This window comes from Brassica napus, chromosome C3 (assembly GCF_020379485.1).
Source record: "Brassica napus cultivar Da-Ae chromosome C3, Da-Ae, whole genome shotgun sequence".
NCBI lineage: Eukaryota > Viridiplantae > Streptophyta > Magnoliopsida > Brassicales > Brassicaceae > Brassica > Brassica napus.
This window is the reverse complement of record NC_063446.1, coordinates 5,885,941-5,904,428: the sequence shown is the minus strand read 5'-3', so window position 1 is coordinate 5,904,428 and position 18,488 is coordinate 5,885,941. Positions and strand designations below refer to the sequence as shown.

At 36.4% G+C, this 18,488-nt stretch overlaps 5 protein-coding genes across 6 annotated transcripts; 3 read left to right on the top strand and 2 right to left on the bottom strand.

Annotated features, from left to right (window-relative positions):
- The first annotated feature begins 577 nt into the window (after window positions 1–577).
- On the top strand, window positions 578–2,907 carry LOC106386885 (L-type lectin-domain containing receptor kinase I.7-like). The gene has a single exon (XM_013826703.3). The coding sequence runs from the start codon at window positions 699–701 to the stop codon at window positions 2,700–2,702; it is 2,004 nt and encodes a 667-aa protein (XP_013682157.1). The 5' UTR covers window positions 578–698; the 3' UTR covers window positions 2,703–2,907.
- Window positions 2,908–8,099: 5,192 nt separating this feature from the next.
- On the top strand, window positions 8,100–10,731 carry LOC106386882 (L-type lectin-domain containing receptor kinase I.9). The gene has a single exon (XM_048752180.1). The coding sequence runs from the start codon at window positions 8,280–8,282 to the stop codon at window positions 10,479–10,481; it is 2,202 nt and encodes a 733-aa protein (XP_048608137.1). The 5' UTR covers window positions 8,100–8,279; the 3' UTR covers window positions 10,482–10,731.
- Window positions 10,732–11,499: 768 nt separating this feature from the next.
- Window positions 11,500–14,348, top strand: LOC106386883 (putative L-type lectin-domain containing receptor kinase I.11). Its single transcript, XM_048752181.1, has one exon. It carries the CDS (start codon window positions 12,261–12,263, stop codon window positions 14,274–14,276), a length of 2,016 nt encoding a protein of 671 aa, XP_048608138.1. The 5' UTR covers window positions 11,500–12,260; the 3' UTR covers window positions 14,277–14,348.
- A 9-nt stretch (window positions 14,349–14,357) lies between these two features.
- On the bottom strand, window positions 14,358–15,640 carry LOC106386891 ((R)-specific enoyl-CoA hydratase). 2 transcript variants are annotated; one of them, XM_013826711.3, is made up of 4 exons: window positions 15,509–15,640; window positions 15,000–15,274; window positions 14,775–14,890; window positions 14,358–14,683 (listed from the first exon to the last, which is right to left on the bottom strand). In XM_013826711.3, the coding sequence occupies exons 2-4, from the start codon at window positions 15,264–15,266 to the stop codon at window positions 14,569–14,571; spliced, it is 498 nt and encodes a 165-aa protein (XP_013682165.2). In that variant the 5' UTR covers window positions 15,267–15,274; window positions 15,509–15,640; the 3' UTR covers window positions 14,358–14,568. The 2 variants fall into 2 exon arrangements, with proteins under 2 accessions (XP_013682165.2, XP_048608140.1); XM_048752183.1 differs by having other exon boundaries at window positions 15,410–15,567.
- Window positions 15,641–15,724: 84 nt separating this feature from the next.
- Window positions 15,725–16,730, bottom strand: LOC106386890 (adenylate kinase isoenzyme 6 homolog). The gene is made up of 2 exons (XM_013826710.2): window positions 16,402–16,730; window positions 15,725–16,239 (listed from the first exon to the last, which is right to left on the bottom strand). Exons 1-2 carry the CDS (start codon window positions 16,606–16,608, stop codon window positions 15,913–15,915), a joined length of 534 nt encoding a protein of 177 aa, XP_013682164.2. The 5' UTR covers window positions 16,609–16,730; the 3' UTR covers window positions 15,725–15,912.
- Window positions 16,731–18,488: the final 1,758 nt, after the last annotated feature.

The following is an 18,488-nucleotide window of genomic DNA, read 5'->3' as shown; positions in this document are numbered from 1 at the left end:
TTTTTGTTTTCGGTTTTTGGTTCAGGTTCGGTTTTCTAGAAACTACCATTAAGTGTGTGTGGACATGATGTTCTTGATTGCTAACAGTGGAATTGAAATATTCAATGAAATTGACCTTGACTTAAATAATAACATATCTTGTGCATATCTATATATTAAGAAAATAATCCACCTCATATTACTCTGCATTACCTTAATGCCAGTAAATATCTCTCGCCTTAATTCATAAGGCAAAATATCTTTAGAAACGTTATCAGTCAACTTCGAAAGTTTCTAATGATTTGACTTTGAAGTTACTTCCAAATCCATATTTTTAACTTTTGAGGAAATTTGTTTTTGCATGTTCACCGTCATCTTTATCTTCTTTAGCGATCAGTCTTTTGACATTTTCTTCTTCAATAATATACAAAAGACCAATCAAGTCACACTTCCTCTACACCTCTACTTTTCTTCTCGGAATTAATTTCGCTGCCTTGACTAAGACATCTGTTCAAAAGTCTTACTAACGTAATATACGTATACCATATAGACTCCGAAGCAGTCTTAACTCTTTAGTTGACTAGTATGCCTTATTCAATGGGTCTACACTATACAGCCAGAGAGAGTAAGAGATCCTTATTATTAACCACTGGAAACAGAGAAAGCCAATAATTAAAAAACCAAAAAAAAAAAAGATAACCCTCCCAGTTTCATTACCAATGACTTCACGATTGGTTCTACGAATGTTCTTGATGATATCTTGTCTCTGCCCATCGTTTCAACAAGAGCCACCGTTTGTCTACAACGGCTTCGACCAAGCAGGTAACAATCTCCACCTCGACGGCGGTGCAAGAATCCTCCCACACAACGGTGCCCTGCAACTCACAAACAACACTCTTCGCCAGATGGGTCACGCTTTTCTCCAGCAGCCGATCGATTACAACTCATCCGAACCAGTCTCCTTCTCCACACATTTCGTCTGCGCACTTCTCCCTGCTGATTATACGAGCGGACACGGCATGGCGTTCGTCGTCTCTCAATCCACTGATTTCAGCCACGCCGAGCCGACTCGGTTCTTCGGTATCTTCAACACATCTTCGAACGAATCTACCCCCGCGCGCGTGCTGGCGATAGAGCTAGATACCGCTCTAGCTCCGGAGTTGAAAGACATCAGTGATAACCATGTCGGGATTGATGTGGATAGCGCCGTGTCTAAACTATCAGCCAACGCTTCTTATTTTTCAGACAAGGAAGGTAGGAGCATAGAGATAAAGCTCTTGAGTGGAGATCCTATTCAGGTGTGGGTTGACTACCAAGGAACCACGCTCAACGTTACATTAGCACCTCTTAAAACGGAGAAGCCGAGCCGACCTCTTTTGTCGTCAGCTTCCATTAATCTTACAGAGATTGTGCAAGGTAGAAGAATGTTCTTCGGGTTCTCCGGTGCAACCGGGTCGATCATGAGCTACCAGTACGTACTCGGGTGGAGTTTCAGCAAAACCATGGCGAGGCTGCAGAGCATTGACATCTCAAAGCTTCCCAAAGTTGATCATCCTAGTAATAAACATGAGTCATCTCCTCTGGTGCTGGATGCTCTCCTTAGTTTAATAGCTTGCTTAGTTTTGGGGCTCCTTGTTGGAGTTTATATGTATAGGAGGAACTTGTACGCTGAAGTAAGAGAGGAATGGGAGAAGGAGTATGGTCCGCTCAGGTACTCCTACAAGTCTCTATACAAAGCAACAAAAGGTTTTAGTAAGAATGAGTTTCTTGGGAGAGGAGGTTTCGGCGAAGTCTACAGAGGAACACTCTCTAAGAGCAGAGAAGTGGCTGTGAAGAGAGTATCACACGAAGGCGAGGAAGGTATGAAGCAGTTTGTCGCTGAGATCGTTTGCATGAGGAGTTTGAAACACCGGAGCTTGGTTCCGCTTCTCGGATACTGCAGGAGGAAACGCGAGTTACTCCTGGTATCCGAGTACATGCCAAACGGTAGCCTTGACAATTACTTATTCGATCATAGTATAACCTCTCTCCCCTGGTGGAGGAGACTTGCGATTGTCAAAGACATTGCCTCGGCGCTTAGTTACTTACACACGGAAGCTGACCAAGTTGTTATACACAGAGATATCAAAGCTGCTAACGTCATGCTGGACGCGGAGTTCAACGGAAGGCTGGGAGATTTCGGTATGTCGAGGCTATACGACAGAGGGGCTGATCCGACCACGACGGCTGCGGTGGGAACCGTTGGTTACATGGCGCCTGAGCTTATAACGATGGGACCATCCACTGGAACCGATGTGTATGCGTTTGGTGTTTTCTTGCTTGAAGTGACTTGCGGGAGGAGGCCTGTGGAATCCACCTTGTCTGCTGAGAAACGGTTTCTGGTCACTTGGGTTTGTGATTGCTGGAGAAGGTCTTGTTTGGTTGATGCTAAAGATCCGAGGCTGATAGAGTTCTCATCTGATGAAGTCGAGAGGGTTCTGAAACTTGGTTTGTTATGTGCTAACCTTGTCCCGGATGCAAGGCCGACGATGGAACAGGTTGTGCAGTATGTGAATGGAAACATGGCTTTGCCGGAGTTTTGGCCACATTCTCCAGGGATTGGTGTTCTAACTCCAATGGCGCTTTCGCCAGCAAGGCTAACGATACCTTCACCTTCACTGTCGTCGTCCTCCAACAACTCTATGTTTGTTACTCACTCGGTGGTCTATGGGAGCGGACGATGAAAGTTTTGCGATTACTTTGCTAAAATATTTGTAAAGAAAGTTGTTGCCAGTCCCAGTTACACATCTAAAGCCAGTCAAACATCATAGATCTTTAAATCATGAACTTTGTCTGAGATACTTTCATCAGTATTTGTTCAGTACTTGGGAATGAGTAAACCGATTGTATGTTTTTCAATGAGAAAGCTGATACATAATCTTGTTATGACATTTAATGTCGGATAATTGACAAACATCAAAAGGCACAGCACTTTAGTCTATAATTGTTGTGCAAAATCTTTGGTGACTTCCCCTTTGGTTCTTCTTGTGAAGTAATGATCAGACCTTGTTTTGCAAATGGATAGGATAGTTATTTACCATACCACTAACACAGAGACAAAGATTTTTCTAAGATTGTATTAGCAATGGCTCAAGGATCAGATCTGATATGGATGGTGATCTCCTTTCTTTCTTCTGATTCACCAGTCAAGTCAACAAGAAACTGAGTTTGTCTTCAATGGTTTTCGCCAGAGAGATCTTCATGTTGATGGGGTTGCTGACCAACACTTCAGAACATAAGATGGGTCATGCGAAGAATATTCATAATATTAAGCAAAAAATAAAATTATGAAAAATAAGGTTTTAAAAACGGTTAAATTAATTTATGAACTAGTCCCTATTAAGCTTCTGGTATAGACGGAGCTTTCTCAAATCTCTCAGTCCCAGAGCCTCTCAACGGCAAATGTGGCTATTCTTCGTCACTCTCAGGGACTAATACACATCAGTTCTTAATCTTTGCCGGACTAGATACGGCCGCCGGTGACCGGAAAAATAATCATTCACACACTTTTAAATTCTAAGCTGAGAGGGATTTTTTGGCGATAAGGAAACATCGGTTAGGGCTTTGAAGAAGGTGAATGTCTTATCTTCTTTGGGTATTGATGATAAAGCATGAATTTTTGAAGCTCATCTACAGTTTTGGGCCTTGGGGATGCAAAAGGGTCTCACCACTTTCTTCGAGAAAATCTTTTGGTGTGCTTTTCGTTTGCTTCTAAGCATCTCGTGCAATGCTGATGCAACGCATTTCTTTGGGCTTTTAAGCATCTCAGCACAGTGCTTCCTGGTGACAGACGCATTATAGAAAGTTCTTCCTGGTGGTAAAGATTGTTCGTTCTTATTGATATTTGCTTCGGCTCTCGTTTGTGCACTCAGGAGCTCACCAAGCTGTTGTTATACGCCGAGATTTCAAGGCTTCTCCTGCTATGTTCAGGGGCGGACGCAGGAAGGCCATAGGTGTGGCAAGTGCCCCACACAAAATTTTGTTTTCCTTCAATAGTTAACATACAATTTATGTAAATTCCCTTGATTTAAACATTTTATATGATGTGCCCCATACTAGTTATGTGGTTGGATCCGCCCCTGGCTATGTTAGATGCTGAGGTCAAGGGAAGTTCTGTTGTGGTTAGGCTTTACCACCACATGTTTAAAGCTACACAAGATGCAGGTTTCTATCTGACCACTAATCTCTTTTATGATATTCACCTATACATTAATGTAGTGTCACCAATAACCACACAAAAAGTTGCTTACGTGGGTAGTAAGTAAATAATCTTATATGTGTACTAGGATAATATCTGCGCCTTCCGCAGGGTGAGTTTATTTGTATATATTATCGATAGTTAATTTTTATATATATGAACATTTTATTTATATATATACAATATTTTTTGTTGTTATTATATAACTTTTTTCCGATGATCGGATTAATTTTTATTAAAAATAATGAAACAAAACTATAATTAATACATCATGGGTTGATCAGATTGGATATTAAACAAATTATGACATAAAAATCTTATTTTTTCCATCGAACACATTCTTGAAAAAAATGAACAGTATTGTTTTCACAGTTGAATTATTTTGACTTTTATCTTCCATATAGTTTTGAAAACTTTCAAATCAACCATCGAATTGATACATGTCATTTTAATGTTTTTAGTCGTATACTTAAGGAAAACTTACATTTTTGTAATTTAAAGTCGTTTTAAAAAATTCAAAATATAACATACAAGAAAAAATATAACATATAAGAAAAATATAACATATAAGGTGTCCTCATTTTTGTATTTTAAAGTCGTTTTTAAAAAAAATAACATATAAAGTTTCCTCATTTTTGTAATTTAAAGTCATTTTAAAAAATTCAAAATATAAAATATAAGAAAAAAATCTAATTTTTTATTATATGGTTAATGTGATTGTTTATTTTTTTAATAATATAAAATTAAACAAAATGAAGAAGGATGCAAAAATTGTTATCAAATCTTTATTATTCATAATCATTAATTGCCATATATATGTAAATAATATTAGGTAATTTCGTAGCTTTTATTTAGGGAAAGAATACACACTTCTTATATTTTAGGTTAATATAATGTTCTCTAGTGGACATTAAACAAATTATGACATAAAAACCTTATTTTTTCCCTCGAACACATTCTTGAAAAAGTGAACAGTATTGTTTTCACAGTTGAATTATTTTGATTTTTATCTTACATATGGTTTCGAAAGCTTTCAAATCAACCATCGAACTGATACATGTCATTTTAATGTTTTTAGTCGTATACTTAAGGAAAACTTACATTTTTGTAATTTAAAGTCATTTTAAAAAATTCAAAATATAACATATAAGAAAAAATATAACATATAAGAAAAATATAACATATAACTATAAGGTGTCCTCATTTTTGTATTTTAAAGTCGTTTTAAAAAAAATATAACATATAAGGTTTCCTCATTTTTATAATTTAAAGTCATTTTAAAAAATTCAAGATATATCATAGAAGAAAACATCTAATATTTTTATTATATGTTAATGTGATTGTTTATTTTTTTTTTAAATATAAAATTAAACAAAAATGAAGAATGATGCAAAAATTGTTATCAAATCTTTATTATTCATAATCATTAATTGTCATATATATGTAAATCATATTAGGTAATTCTGTAACTTTTATTTAAGGAAAGAATACACACTTATTATATTTTAGGTTAATATAATGTTATCTAGTGAACATTAAACAAATTATGACATAAAAACCTTATTATTTCCATCGAACACATTCTTGAAAAAAGTGAACAGTATTGTTTCAACAGTTAAATTATTTTGACTTTTATCTTCCATATGGTTTTGAAAGCTTTCAAATCAACCATCGAATTGATACATGTCATTTTAATGTTTTTAGTCGTTTACTTAAGGAAAACTTACATTTTGTAATTTAAATTCGTTTTAAAAAAATTCAAAATATAACATATAAGAAAATTCTAACATATAAGAAAAATATAACATATAAGATGTCCTCATTTTTGTATTTTAAAGTCGTTTTTAAAAAAAAAATAACATATAAGGTTTCTTCATTTTTGTAATTTAAAGTCATTTTAAAAAATTCAAAATATAACATATAATAAAAAATCTAATTTTTTTATTATATGTTTAATGTGATTGTTTAATTTTTTTTAATAATATAAATTTAAACAAAAATGAAGAAGGATGCAAAAATTGTTATCAAATCTTTATTATTCATAATCATTAATTGCCATATATATGTAAATCATATTAGGTAATTCCGTAGCTTTTATTTAAGGAAAGAATACACACTTTCTATATTTTAGATTAATATAATGTTCACTAGTGTTATATAATTATGAAATAATGTGACACCATTAGATTAAACTATATTTTATATTAGATGCTCTAGAATTCTTTGAAATGGAATTTAGAAGGCATTTAGAGTGCCACCTAGGATTTGAAGTTTTTTTTAATTAATACAAAATTAAGGTTCTAATTTTTCAAATGCTTCTCAATTAATATATAGGAGATTAGACCTCTGTGGAATATAGGTTGTCTGAAAAAACTAACTGTTTCAATAGTCTTATTTTGCTCTTAGTGTGGCTACTAGTACTACTGCGACATAACCAAACAATGAAAGAAGACATGCGGATTGTGAGTAGCAGAAAAGAGGATTATGTTGTAGTGGTTGTCTGTTCCCTTCTCTTGAATCTCGGCTTTAGTGATTTGATTTGTTGTTTGTTCATATGAGGACGTATTCTAGGGCTAAATTTGGAAATCCTAAAGTTATAGGTCGACAAGGTAGGACCTAACTAGGGGGTCGATTCGGGCTGGTCCGGGCCGGTCCAAATCCGCTAAGCATGTAAATATTTGAGCTCGGTCCGGGCCAGTCCGGTCCAGAAATATTTTGGACCTAAAATTCAAATCCCGGCCCAGCTTTTGTAGGGTTATAGGGTTTTTCGGGTTTTTTTGGGCTTTTCAAAAAATAATTTGTCATTGTCACTTCGATCGTTTTAATACATGTGAATTTTCATTAAAAAATAATAGTTTCATTTTTTTGTTTTAAAATATAAAATGAGTTTAAACTTTTTTTCTTTCTAATTTTTTTTTTTACTTTTTTATGCTTTAAAAACATATTATAAACAAACCAAACTTAATAAGATTTAAACAATCAAATATAAATTAAAACTAAACATATAAAAGAATAAAATTTATGATAAACATGGTCAAACGTTTCATACTTTGTATTTTGAAAAAAAAAACATAATGTACATGAAAGAAGAAGATACATTTGCAAAATTTAAAATGTGACACTTGTAATGATCAAACAATAAAGTGCATTAACAACTTTTATATTTGCTTTATTAGAGTCTGGATAAAAATATTAAAATAATATGTTAATACTAATAATAGTTTTGATTAGAAGAACAATAGTATTTAAATTAAAATATAAAATTTTGGGTTTTCGAGTCGGTCCTAGTTCAAACGGAGTTAGATCCAAAATATCCGAAGTTCAAATGGGTTTAGTCCGAAAAACTCAAATTTTTGGGTTTATAAAACTGAGTCCCGGTAATTTTTTAGGGTTGGAGGGGCTTTGGCCTGATTGACATATAAAACTCTAGTGTCGATTTTCTATTAGTTGTGATAACCATCATTAAAGAACATTCCTAGTTGTCATAATTATTCCACGCATTCCAAGGCTTCTTAACTTAGGTCTGGCTCATAATTGAATTGAAATATCATTACAATAACATTGGCTTTTTTTTTATATAAGGCGTCTGAAAGGTCAAGTGCATGTTTAAAATATGATGTTTTAATTGTCTGCTTCCTTAGAAGATATCTTCTTCAAGTAGAGGACTAGAAGTAGCAGACAAATCCAATGAAAGTTGGTGCACGATCTATTCCGACACATATACTAATTCATTCATATGTTTGTTACACGCATTATATTATTTTGGTCCATGGTACCCCATTCAGACGTTGCGTTGTCTATTTAGATTGAGGTTGATATCTTATAAGTTAAAATATTAATTGTCTCAAATGGAAACCACGTTAAAAGCTTTATTTATAGATTATTTTAATATCATCGTGTTAATGGAGGACAGTTTGTAAAGCCAAAAAAAAATGGTGATTCCTTTGGTTAAATAAACAAATACTATTAGAAAGTTAAATAGGCTTTGGATCACCGAAACCTTAACTCACAGCCTCACATCCTTTTTTCTTCACTTTTTCTCTCCAGCTTGCAAGGTTATGAGATGCATATCAGATCCAGACTCTCTGTTTCATCATCTTCAATGGCTCGTTACTTGCTTCAGATCCTGATAATCACTTCTCTCCATCTCATCTCTCTATCAAGTCAACAAGAGACAAGTTTTGTCTATCAAAACTTCACCTCCCAAGAAAATCTTTACCTAGACGCTTCCGCAAAAGTACTTCTCCCCAGTGGATTACTGCAGCTGACAAACACTTCAGATTATCAAATGGGCCGAGCTTTCCACAAGAAACCGATTCAGTTGATCGGTTCCTTCTCAACTCATTTCGTGTGCGCTCTGGTGCCTAAGCCAGGTGTTGAACCCGGGCACGGCCTCACCTTTTTAGTATCTCCTTCTCTGGATTTTTCTTACGCACAGTCAACAAGATACTTGGGGGCTTTCAACGCGTCAAGATCTCCCGCTCTCGCTGTCGAGCTCGACACTATTTGGAACCCGGAGTTTAATGATATCAAAGTCGGTGGCGGTCACGTTGGTATCGATGTGAACGATCCTGTATCCGTCGAAGTGGCTCCAGCTTCTTACTATTCCAAAGGGAGAAACGTAAGCTTGAACTTATTGTCCGGAAACCCTATACAGGTCTGGGTGGATTACGATGGCTCTGTTCTCAATGTCTCGTTGGCACCTCTTGAAGTGGAGAAGCCAAGCCGGCCTGTTTTGTCACATCCAATCAACCTTTCAGATATATTTCCGAATATATCGAAACTGTTTGTTGGGTTCTCTGCTGCAACGGGGAACGCTGTGTGTGATCACTATATTCTTTGGTGGAGTTTCGGCACTAGCGGAGGAGGATCATTGCATCGACTAGACATCTCGAAACTTCCTCAAGTTCCTCATCCCAAACCTCTTCCTACAGTTCATCCTAAAGCTCCACATAAGAAGCTACCTCCGTGGATTATTTTTCTTGTTGTCTTTCTTGCTGTTGTGGCGTTGGCTGTTCTTGCGGGAGTTTATTTCCAACGGAGGAAGAAGTTTTCAGAAGTTTCCGAAACGTGGGAGAAGGAGTTTGATGCGCATCGGTTCTCTTACAAGTCCTTGTACAAAGCGACAAAGGGGTTTAGTAAGGATGAGTTTCTTGGGAAAGGAGGTTTTGGTGAAGTCTATAGAGGAAAACTTCCTCAAGGAAGAGAAATAGCAGTGAAGAGAGTTTCCCACAACGGTGATGAAGGTGTGAAGCAGTTCGTGGCTGAGGTTGTCAGCATGAGGTGTCTGAAACACAGGAATCTCGTTCCGCTTTTCGGTTATTGCAGGAGAAAGCGAGAGCTTCTCCTTGTCTCTGAGTACATGCCCAACGGTAGTCTTGACGAGCATTTGTTTGACGAGGCGAAACGGATTCTTTCTTGGAAAGAAAGACTTGTGGTTGTTAAGGGAATAGCGTCTGCTCTCTGGTACTTGCACACAGGTGCTGACCAAGTTGTTCTGCACCGAGATATCAAAGCTTCAAACATAATGTTGGACGAGGAGTTCAATGGGAGGTTAGGGGATTTTGGGATGGCTAGGTTTCATGAACACGGAGGGAGTGCAGCCACGACGGCTGCAGTGGGAACTGTTGGTTACATGGCACCTGAGCTGATCACAATGGGAGCTTCCACTGGTACCGATGTTTACGCCTTTGGTGTTTTCATGCTCGAAGTAACCTGTGGGAGGAGACCAGTGGAGCCGCAGTTGGAAGTTGAGAAACGACATATGATCAAATGGGTGTGTGAGTGCTGGAAAAAGGATTCTCTGCTTAATGCTATCGACCCGAGGCTGGGAGATGAGTTCTCACCAGAGGAAGTGGAGATGGTTATGAAACTCGGTTTGCTGTGTTCAAATATCGTGCCGGAGTCCAGACCAACGATGGAACAAGTGGTCTTACACCTAAATGAAAACATGCCTTTGCCGGATTTCTCACCGTATACTTTGGGGATTGGCACATTTGCTCCGGTCCTGGTTGATGCGGCTTCCCTTGTTGTCTCATCCGCTTCATGGAGTTGGTCAGCTTCTTCTTCGGCCAACCACTCACCTTACGCTTATCAGTCAACTGATCAGCCATGGGGACAGACGGTAGAGACGAAGAACTCACTTCAAATAGTTTCAGAACTAGAGAAGCCTAAGACTCAGACTCTCTCATCTGGTGTCAAAACTGTCACACCGCCTGCAGAAGATCTCGAGTCCAATCTTACCAGCATCAGCAGCCAGAGGTAAACCCATGATGTACATTCATATCAGCAAACATATCTTAGTCTCAAGATTGTTTTATTAATCTGTCTCACTTGTCACAGTATAATGAGTTTGTCTCTTTGTAAATGTTTACCATATACATGTTTGCTATCTCTGTTACCAAGCAATGAGATGAGATTTCTCCTCAGGCTATTGTTCCAACAGTAGAAAGCTGTTTTGGCTAATGTGTGCTATGTTGTAGTAATGAATCCAAAGAATATAATCAGTTTGTCTCTTTGTGAATGGTTGTTTTAGAAAAATATGGATGGTTATTGGAAAATTTCTAAATGCTTAGAATTTGCATGTATCTGAGAACGTGTTAAGCACATGTGCTGTGATAGGATAACACTCACACCTAGGAGAGACGCCAAATCGAGTAATATTATCTTTTTGCCGTCATTGACTTGGTTCATTTCAAGATACATCTCTTAATTTGCCATTATTGACTTGGACTTTACTAGTCACACATCCGCCTTGGACTTTACTAGTCACACATCCGCTTAAACGTGACTAATGTGTGAAAAAAGTAGTATTCTTCTTCTGAAAACATCCATTTACAATACTATTCTGAAGCTATTATTACAACTACATGGATTTTAATAGTCTTTTATAGGATAGATCATGTGAAAGAAGACATTTGTATCATCCAACAAATCTAAACATATGTATATAATCAAAGAAAATGATATACAAAACCAAGATCAACAGTACAAACTATGAAGAATAAACAAACAAATAAACAAGAAAGGTGATAAGTCTGATCTAGGGAGAAGTTGATCGTTAAAATGATAATTTATGCAACAGAAGTACAAACTATAAATTATTTTCTTAGATTGGAATTTTTAAAAGAGGTCTATGGACTCATGGATATTTGTCCCTATATTTTCTTGTATTGGGAATCATAAAGTCTCTACCATTTTATTTGACTTATGTATTGATTTACACAAACAAATAAACAAGAATGTGGCAGATGATAAATGTTTTATTAGTTTGTTAACACTATTGTAATAGTTATTTTGCAGAGAATAATGAACTTAATTTCCTTTATATAACCTCTCTTTTCTTAATACCAAGCTTTGGTTTGGTCGGCATGAACATTATACTTTTAATATGATAGATTGTCTTCATATTGGGCAGCCGCATGTATGAGAGACAGAAGGATCACTTCAGTACGGTTCGAGACGGATTGCTCGGACTTAGTCGACATGACTACAAACTCGATGGACTGGCCAGCATTCGCGACAGAGATTGAAGAGTTCCAAAGGTTACATGATGATTTCGAGGATGTGAGATTATCTCATATTCCTCGGTGTCGGAATGGCCGGACAGATGCGTTAGCGAAATATGCAAGGACCATAGATTATATTTTCTCCCATATAGATAAGACTCGGACAGATGGAAATGCTCTTCGGAGAATCGGTTCGTCTGTTCTCCACTTGATCCAGCCTAGATGGGAAGATGACAAAAAAAAAAAAAAGATTGTCTTCATTCTCCAAGCCATGTGTCTAATGTCATTTGAGTTAGACATTGTTAGAACCAGACAGGAGACCATACAATTATTATATGAACAACATGACATAAAATAAAGGTTGAAGGTAACTGTCATGGTTACATCTCGTTTGGTAATTTTTCAACTCAGAAGATGCCCATGTGAAATGCATTTCCTAAAGATAATTAATTGGCCTTGAATTCTTGTCTTGAAGAAGCTTTAATCTGAAACTGAAACATATACAACAAACCATATGTCTCTTTAATTCATCAGCAATGGCTACTCAAGGACTGCATCTAATCTTGTTGATCTTCTTTAATCACCTGATTTTCTTGTTAAGTCAACAAGAAGGAGCAGGTTTCATCTACAACAGCTTTCTCCAAGCTCAACCTGATCTTCATCTAGATGGAGCTGCAAAAATCCTCTCTCCAGATGGATTGTTACAGCTGACCAACGCCTCAACACAGCAAATGGGTCATGCTTTCTTCAAGCAGCCATTTGATTCATCTGCGAAGAATTTCTCATTCTCAACTCATTTTGTGTGCGCACTTGTGCCTAAACCAGGAGCTGAAGGCGGCCATGGAATCGCCTTCGTTGTATCTTCCTCCTTGGATTTCACACATGCAGTTCCAACGCAGTACTTGGGACTCTCCAACATCTCAACAAACGGATCTCCATCTTATCAGCGTCTAGCTATTGAGCTGGATACTGCTAAAAGCGCAGGGTTTGATGATATAGACAAGAACCATGTCGGTATAGACATCAACAGCCTCAGGTCTATAGAGTCTGCTTCAGCTTCTTACTATTCAAACACCAAAGGGAAGAATCAAAGCCTGAAGCTCTTAAGTGAAGAGCCTTTACAGGTATGGGTGGATTATGAAAGAACTTTACTCAATGTCACAGTGGCTCCCCTAAGAATCCAGAAGCCAAACCATCCTCTCTTGTCAAGATCCATCAATCTTACTGAAATCTTCCCGGATCACAAACTGTTCTTCGGATTCTCTGCAGCAACAGGGTCACTGGTCAGTTACCAATACATCTTAGGATGGAGTTTCAGCAGAAGCAGAGAGCTGTTGCAGAGACTGGACTTGTTAAAACTTCCTCAGATTCCTCATCCAAGAGCCACACAAAAGCAAACATCTCCACTTCTCATTGTTTTGTTTGTGTTGCTATCACTCACACTGTTGGCTGTTCTTGGAGGAGTTCACTTATACAGGAGGAAGAAGTATGCAGAAGTCAAAGAAGCATGGGAGAAAGACTATGGCCCACACCGGTTTTCATATAAATCTCTATACAAAGCAACAAGAGGCTTTGAACATCGTTTAGGGAAAGGCGGTTTTGGAGAAGTTTACAGAGGGAATCTGCCTCGCATTGGAGATATAGCGGTAAAGAGAGTGTGCCACAATGCAAGGCAAGGCATGAAACAGTTTGTAGCTGAAGTAGTGACTATGGGAAGTTTGAAGCATAGAAACTTGGTTCCTCTTCTTGGATACTGCAGAAGGAAAGGAGAGCTTCTTCTTGTCTCTGAGTATATGTCTAACGGAAGTCTTGATCGGTACTTGTTTCACAGAGATAAACCACCTCTTTCATGGGAACAAAGGTTTGTGATTTTGAAGGATATTGCCTCTGCTCTCAGTTACCTGCACGCAGGAGCTAACCAAGTTGTGTTACACCGAGATATAAAAGCTTCAAACGTCATGTTGGATTCTGAATTCAATGGACGGTTAGGAGATTTTGGAATGGCTAGGTTTGAAGATTACGGAGACAGCTTACCCGCAACGGCTGCTATAGGAACAATGGGTTACATGGCACCTGAGCTAACAACAAATGGAACTTCTACGAGAACCGATGTTTATGCGTTTGGTGCTTTCATGCTTGAAGTAACATGTGGAAGGAGACCACTAGATACCAAGGTTCCATCTGAGGAAAGGCATTTGATCAAATGGGTTTGTGATTGCTGGAGAAGTGATTCTCTGCTGGATGCTGTAGATATACGATTGGGACTTGAATGCTCAGAAGAGGAAGTTGATATGGTTCTGAAACTCGGATTGCTCTGCACAAATGTTGCTGCGGAATTAAGACCAAACATGGAACAGGTGGTGCAATACATAAACCAGAATCTGCCACTGCCCATCTTCCCACCAGATTCTCCAGGGATTGGAGTTTATATTCCGGTTTTGATGGAAGCGGCCTTCACTTCAAGAAGCTCTTTAGCACCATCAGCCTCTCCTCCTTCGCCTCATAACTCCATGTTTGTTACGCACACAATCACATACGGAGATGGAAGGTGAAAACTTTTCTTACTTTTTTCAGACAAATACAATGTAATCAGTGTGTGTATATCAGTTTTAGGCTTTTAGCAACTTTCTCGATTTGTTAATAACGATTTGAATGTGAAACCGTGATTGAAACAACATAGAAGGTTACAATAATAGCAACTTAATTCACTAATAATAGAACTTACACAAGTTTCAGACCATAGTCTTCAAAGACAGCAGAAATGAAAGAACAAGAACATAGTAGTCATTAAAAGAGAGAGAGAGAAAACACAGAGAAACTTACAGATGTCAGGTCTGTTTCCTGTCATTCCGAATGACTTGGTTGTAGCATCTCGAGGTTTGGTAAGATTGCAGTAGCATCACCATCAAGAACAAGAAGTTCACTGTGTTTCTTGATGCATTTGGTTGAGAATTTGACACTAACAAAGCGAAATGAAGATCTAGTTATGATGATAGAATAACAACATACTCAATTTTTTGTATTTAAATGGTTTTGACAAATGAGCTTACATGTACTTATTCTTGGTTTCTCTTAAAGCTGTAGCTTGTACAATTCCGAGAATATCATCCCCTACGTAAACTGGTGATCGAAAATGCAGAGTTTGTGATACATACACTGCTCCAGGCTGCAACAAGACCAAAAGGACTCAAATCATGTTCCTCCAATGTGTATGATCACACATTATTAGGACATGTAAATGATGGATAAATGAAAACTAAAGCTAGAGAACTTACGAAATGGGAAGAGATGATATGAGGAAACATAGAAGACACAAGCACCCCATGGACAAGAGGATTCTCGAATCCGGCTTTACGAGCAGATTCTTGATCAAAATGAAGTGGATTCCAATCATGGCTCACCTCAGCATAGCCCTTAACATCTTCACTTGTAAACACTCTTGCTTCCCTTAAAACATCTCCCACCTTAAGTGTCTTTGAATTAACTGATGAGAAACACCTCGAAACAAGGACATGTCTCGGAACAAATGTCTTGGCCAGCATTGTTTCACCTGAACAACCAAACAAAAACAAACTTCATGTATTATTATTACTTCCTCTTCTTCAGTGGCAACTTGTTCTCGTTGAGTCATTTTGTCGAGCAGCTTATAGGCACGCCGTTGAATGTCAAAAGGTACAAACTTTACCGAAATATTATCCCAGGTGATAATAGTATAGGATCAACTGCAAATCTTATAATCAAAAATTTCAGAAATAATAACCACAAGAAACATCAAAATCCTCACAGGTAAGAGAAAAGACACAGCCTTTTTCTCTCGCCTTTTTCTCTCTTCTCCAAGTTCAATCCTACCTCGTCTCTCAGTTTATTTGAGCTGTGGAATTGAATTACACACTACTTAGACCAAATATATACCACATTGACCCCATTGACTACGAAAGTTCATTATGATCCAGATTTATAAATATTCATCAGAACATACATCAGACTTCTCACACTAGGAAAGAAGAAAACTTTTTATCTTTTTTTAATCAAGTATCAAAAGGGAACATATATAAAAGCTGGTCTCGCAACAACTGAACTGAACTGGTGCTTATAAATTGTAACTGACATCAATTCAGAATCCATAAAAAAAAAAAAAAAACTTTATAACCATTAAACATTGCATTATTATGATAATAATAATGAAACTCAGGGACTCCATGATTCAATCCATTCCGTCAAACTCGCGACATTGTCATCGATATCTTCGATGGTGTCACTCTGCATCGCGGTGACAATCTCCTCCTTGTAACTATCACTAGCTTCTTCAAGCATGACTTGGAAGATCTCGCAATCAATGTTGTTACTAAGCTTGGTCCCCGAATAGCCCCTCCTGGTTAAACGGTCATACAAGACGGAGTTCTCAGTCTGAAGCACCACAACAAGATCAAACCACCGCTCAGGAAAAAAGTCACAGCCGTGGTAGTCCACAATGTTACCTCCTCCTTCCATTACATCTTCAAGCTCATCAACCACCTGAATCCAAAAGTCAAAACACACAACAATTATACAGCTTAATAAAGACTCTTCTTTGAATTACATGTAAAGATTCCAAAGTTAAAATAAGATTCGAATTGAATTTGAAATTGTATAAATGGGCCAAAGAAGAAACAAACAGAAATTCGATGGAAAACTCACCAAGTCTTCGTTGATGACGTGGGATTCGAACTGATCGTCCCAGCCGTCGTGCAAGCTCTTCTCTTTGACGAGATCTCCGACGCAGATATGCTTCAAGTTCGTGGCCTCGGCGAGAGCAGAAGCTGTAGTCGATTTGCCGGTACCGGGAGTCCCCGTGATCAGTATGTTCGGCTTCTGGCGCCTTGTTCCACTGTTAGCTCCCGCCATTCTTAGTCTTTGGAATAAAGTTCAGATTCGCCGGCTTAACTGCGAAGTCGAAGATTAGGGTTTTTAAGGATAAGTCTCTGAGGCAAAGAAGATCTTAAACGGCGATGAAGCTAATTTTGAAAACTTCTTTAATTTTTATTTTTCATATATATTAGACTAAAGAAGTTATGGGCTAAAAAGCCCAATAATCTCAGAAATAAATTTGGGTTTAAATGCTCTTTTTTTTTATGCTGCTACAACTTGTAATGCTTTCTATGATCCCACAGGATTTGATCAGTTAGTTCCAAGTTATAATCTTCTGTCACAAATTTAAATAAAATATTTCTTTTTTTTGGTTATCCAGGAATGTGTGAGCCAAATACCCAACCAGTTCCATAGCAGGTATAATCAGACATTATGTGAAAGATCAATAATTGAAAACAGAAGCTAGAGAACTAACGAAATGGGCAGAGATTATACGAGGAAACATGGAAGACACAAGCATTCCATGGACAAGGCGATTCTCGAATCCAGCTCCACGGGCAGATTCTTGTATATATATGTTCTTTTTGTAAATCAGGGATACCCAACTAATTTCATAAAAGATTGGTTTATCCACGAGTATCACGGTTCTATGTTTGCTAAATGAGGCATAAAACATAATTCCACCTTTTTTTTTTTTTTTTTTTTGTAAAAGGGCATAAGACATAATTCCACCTTCATATGGCCAAACAATAACAACTTAGGTTTCGACAAAAAGCGAAACCATGATAAATGGGTTTACTCATGCCTCAAACTCTCTTTTTACCATAAATGGAGATGCCCTAAAATAAAAATATTATGTGGAAACATATTTTGTGTTTGCCTTTTTGAAGATCAATTTTCTAGATAAAAACAGATAATCCACGTAAAGAGAACTTAAACACGATCCCTCCTTTCATATAGTTGGCATCAATGTATTATAAATCATTCACTAGATCCTGACCCGCGCGCCAGCGCGGATATAAATTTTCAGTTTTTAATTATTTATTTTATTAAATGATGTATTTGTGATATTTGTTCATATTATATTCATTAAGTAAATATTTTGTTTTTGCATTTAAAACTATCTATTTTTTTACGAATGTGTGATATCATATAAAAAAACAAAATGAGTATAGAGTTAATTAGATAATTTTAAAAACAAAATTTTTTTTTTCGTGTACGATATCATATAAATAATGATCCGCTCAGTTAACAAAAATCATGATTATTTTATGTGTAATTTTTTTATTTTGACCATTTCCTTAAAACTATATTAAATTTTACATATTTTAATTAGAATATTTTTAATATCCTTACTTTTTTATTTGAAATGCAACTCAATATTTTTTTAACAATTATAACAAAATATTTAATTTTTTTTTTAGAATTTGTTTGAAAAATATGAAAATTACATTTTAAATTAAAATTATCCTAAAATATGATAAGTTTTGATGTAAACGAAAATTCAAATTATGTCAAAAATAATGATATTCAATGATAATAACAATTTTAATTGATTATTTTTAAAAAATACATTTACAAAAATATTGTTTGAAAGAAAATTCATTTATCTTTCAAATATAAAATGAAAATATTATAATTGAATATTAGAAAATATAAATAAAAACCATAAATTTAGCAAATGACAACTGAGTTATATTATGATAAAATTTTCTTTCTAACAATTTATCAAATGACAAATGAGTTATGAGCAAATAATATCATATAATTTTTAAAAACGTAGTCATTCTTAAATATTTTTGAATAAATAATTATTTTTAAATTTAATCAACTGAAAATAATATCCGTACAATTGTGTGAGTCAAATTCTAATTTTATTAATACATGTTATATATTTGTGCTGCATGTTTTAGGTA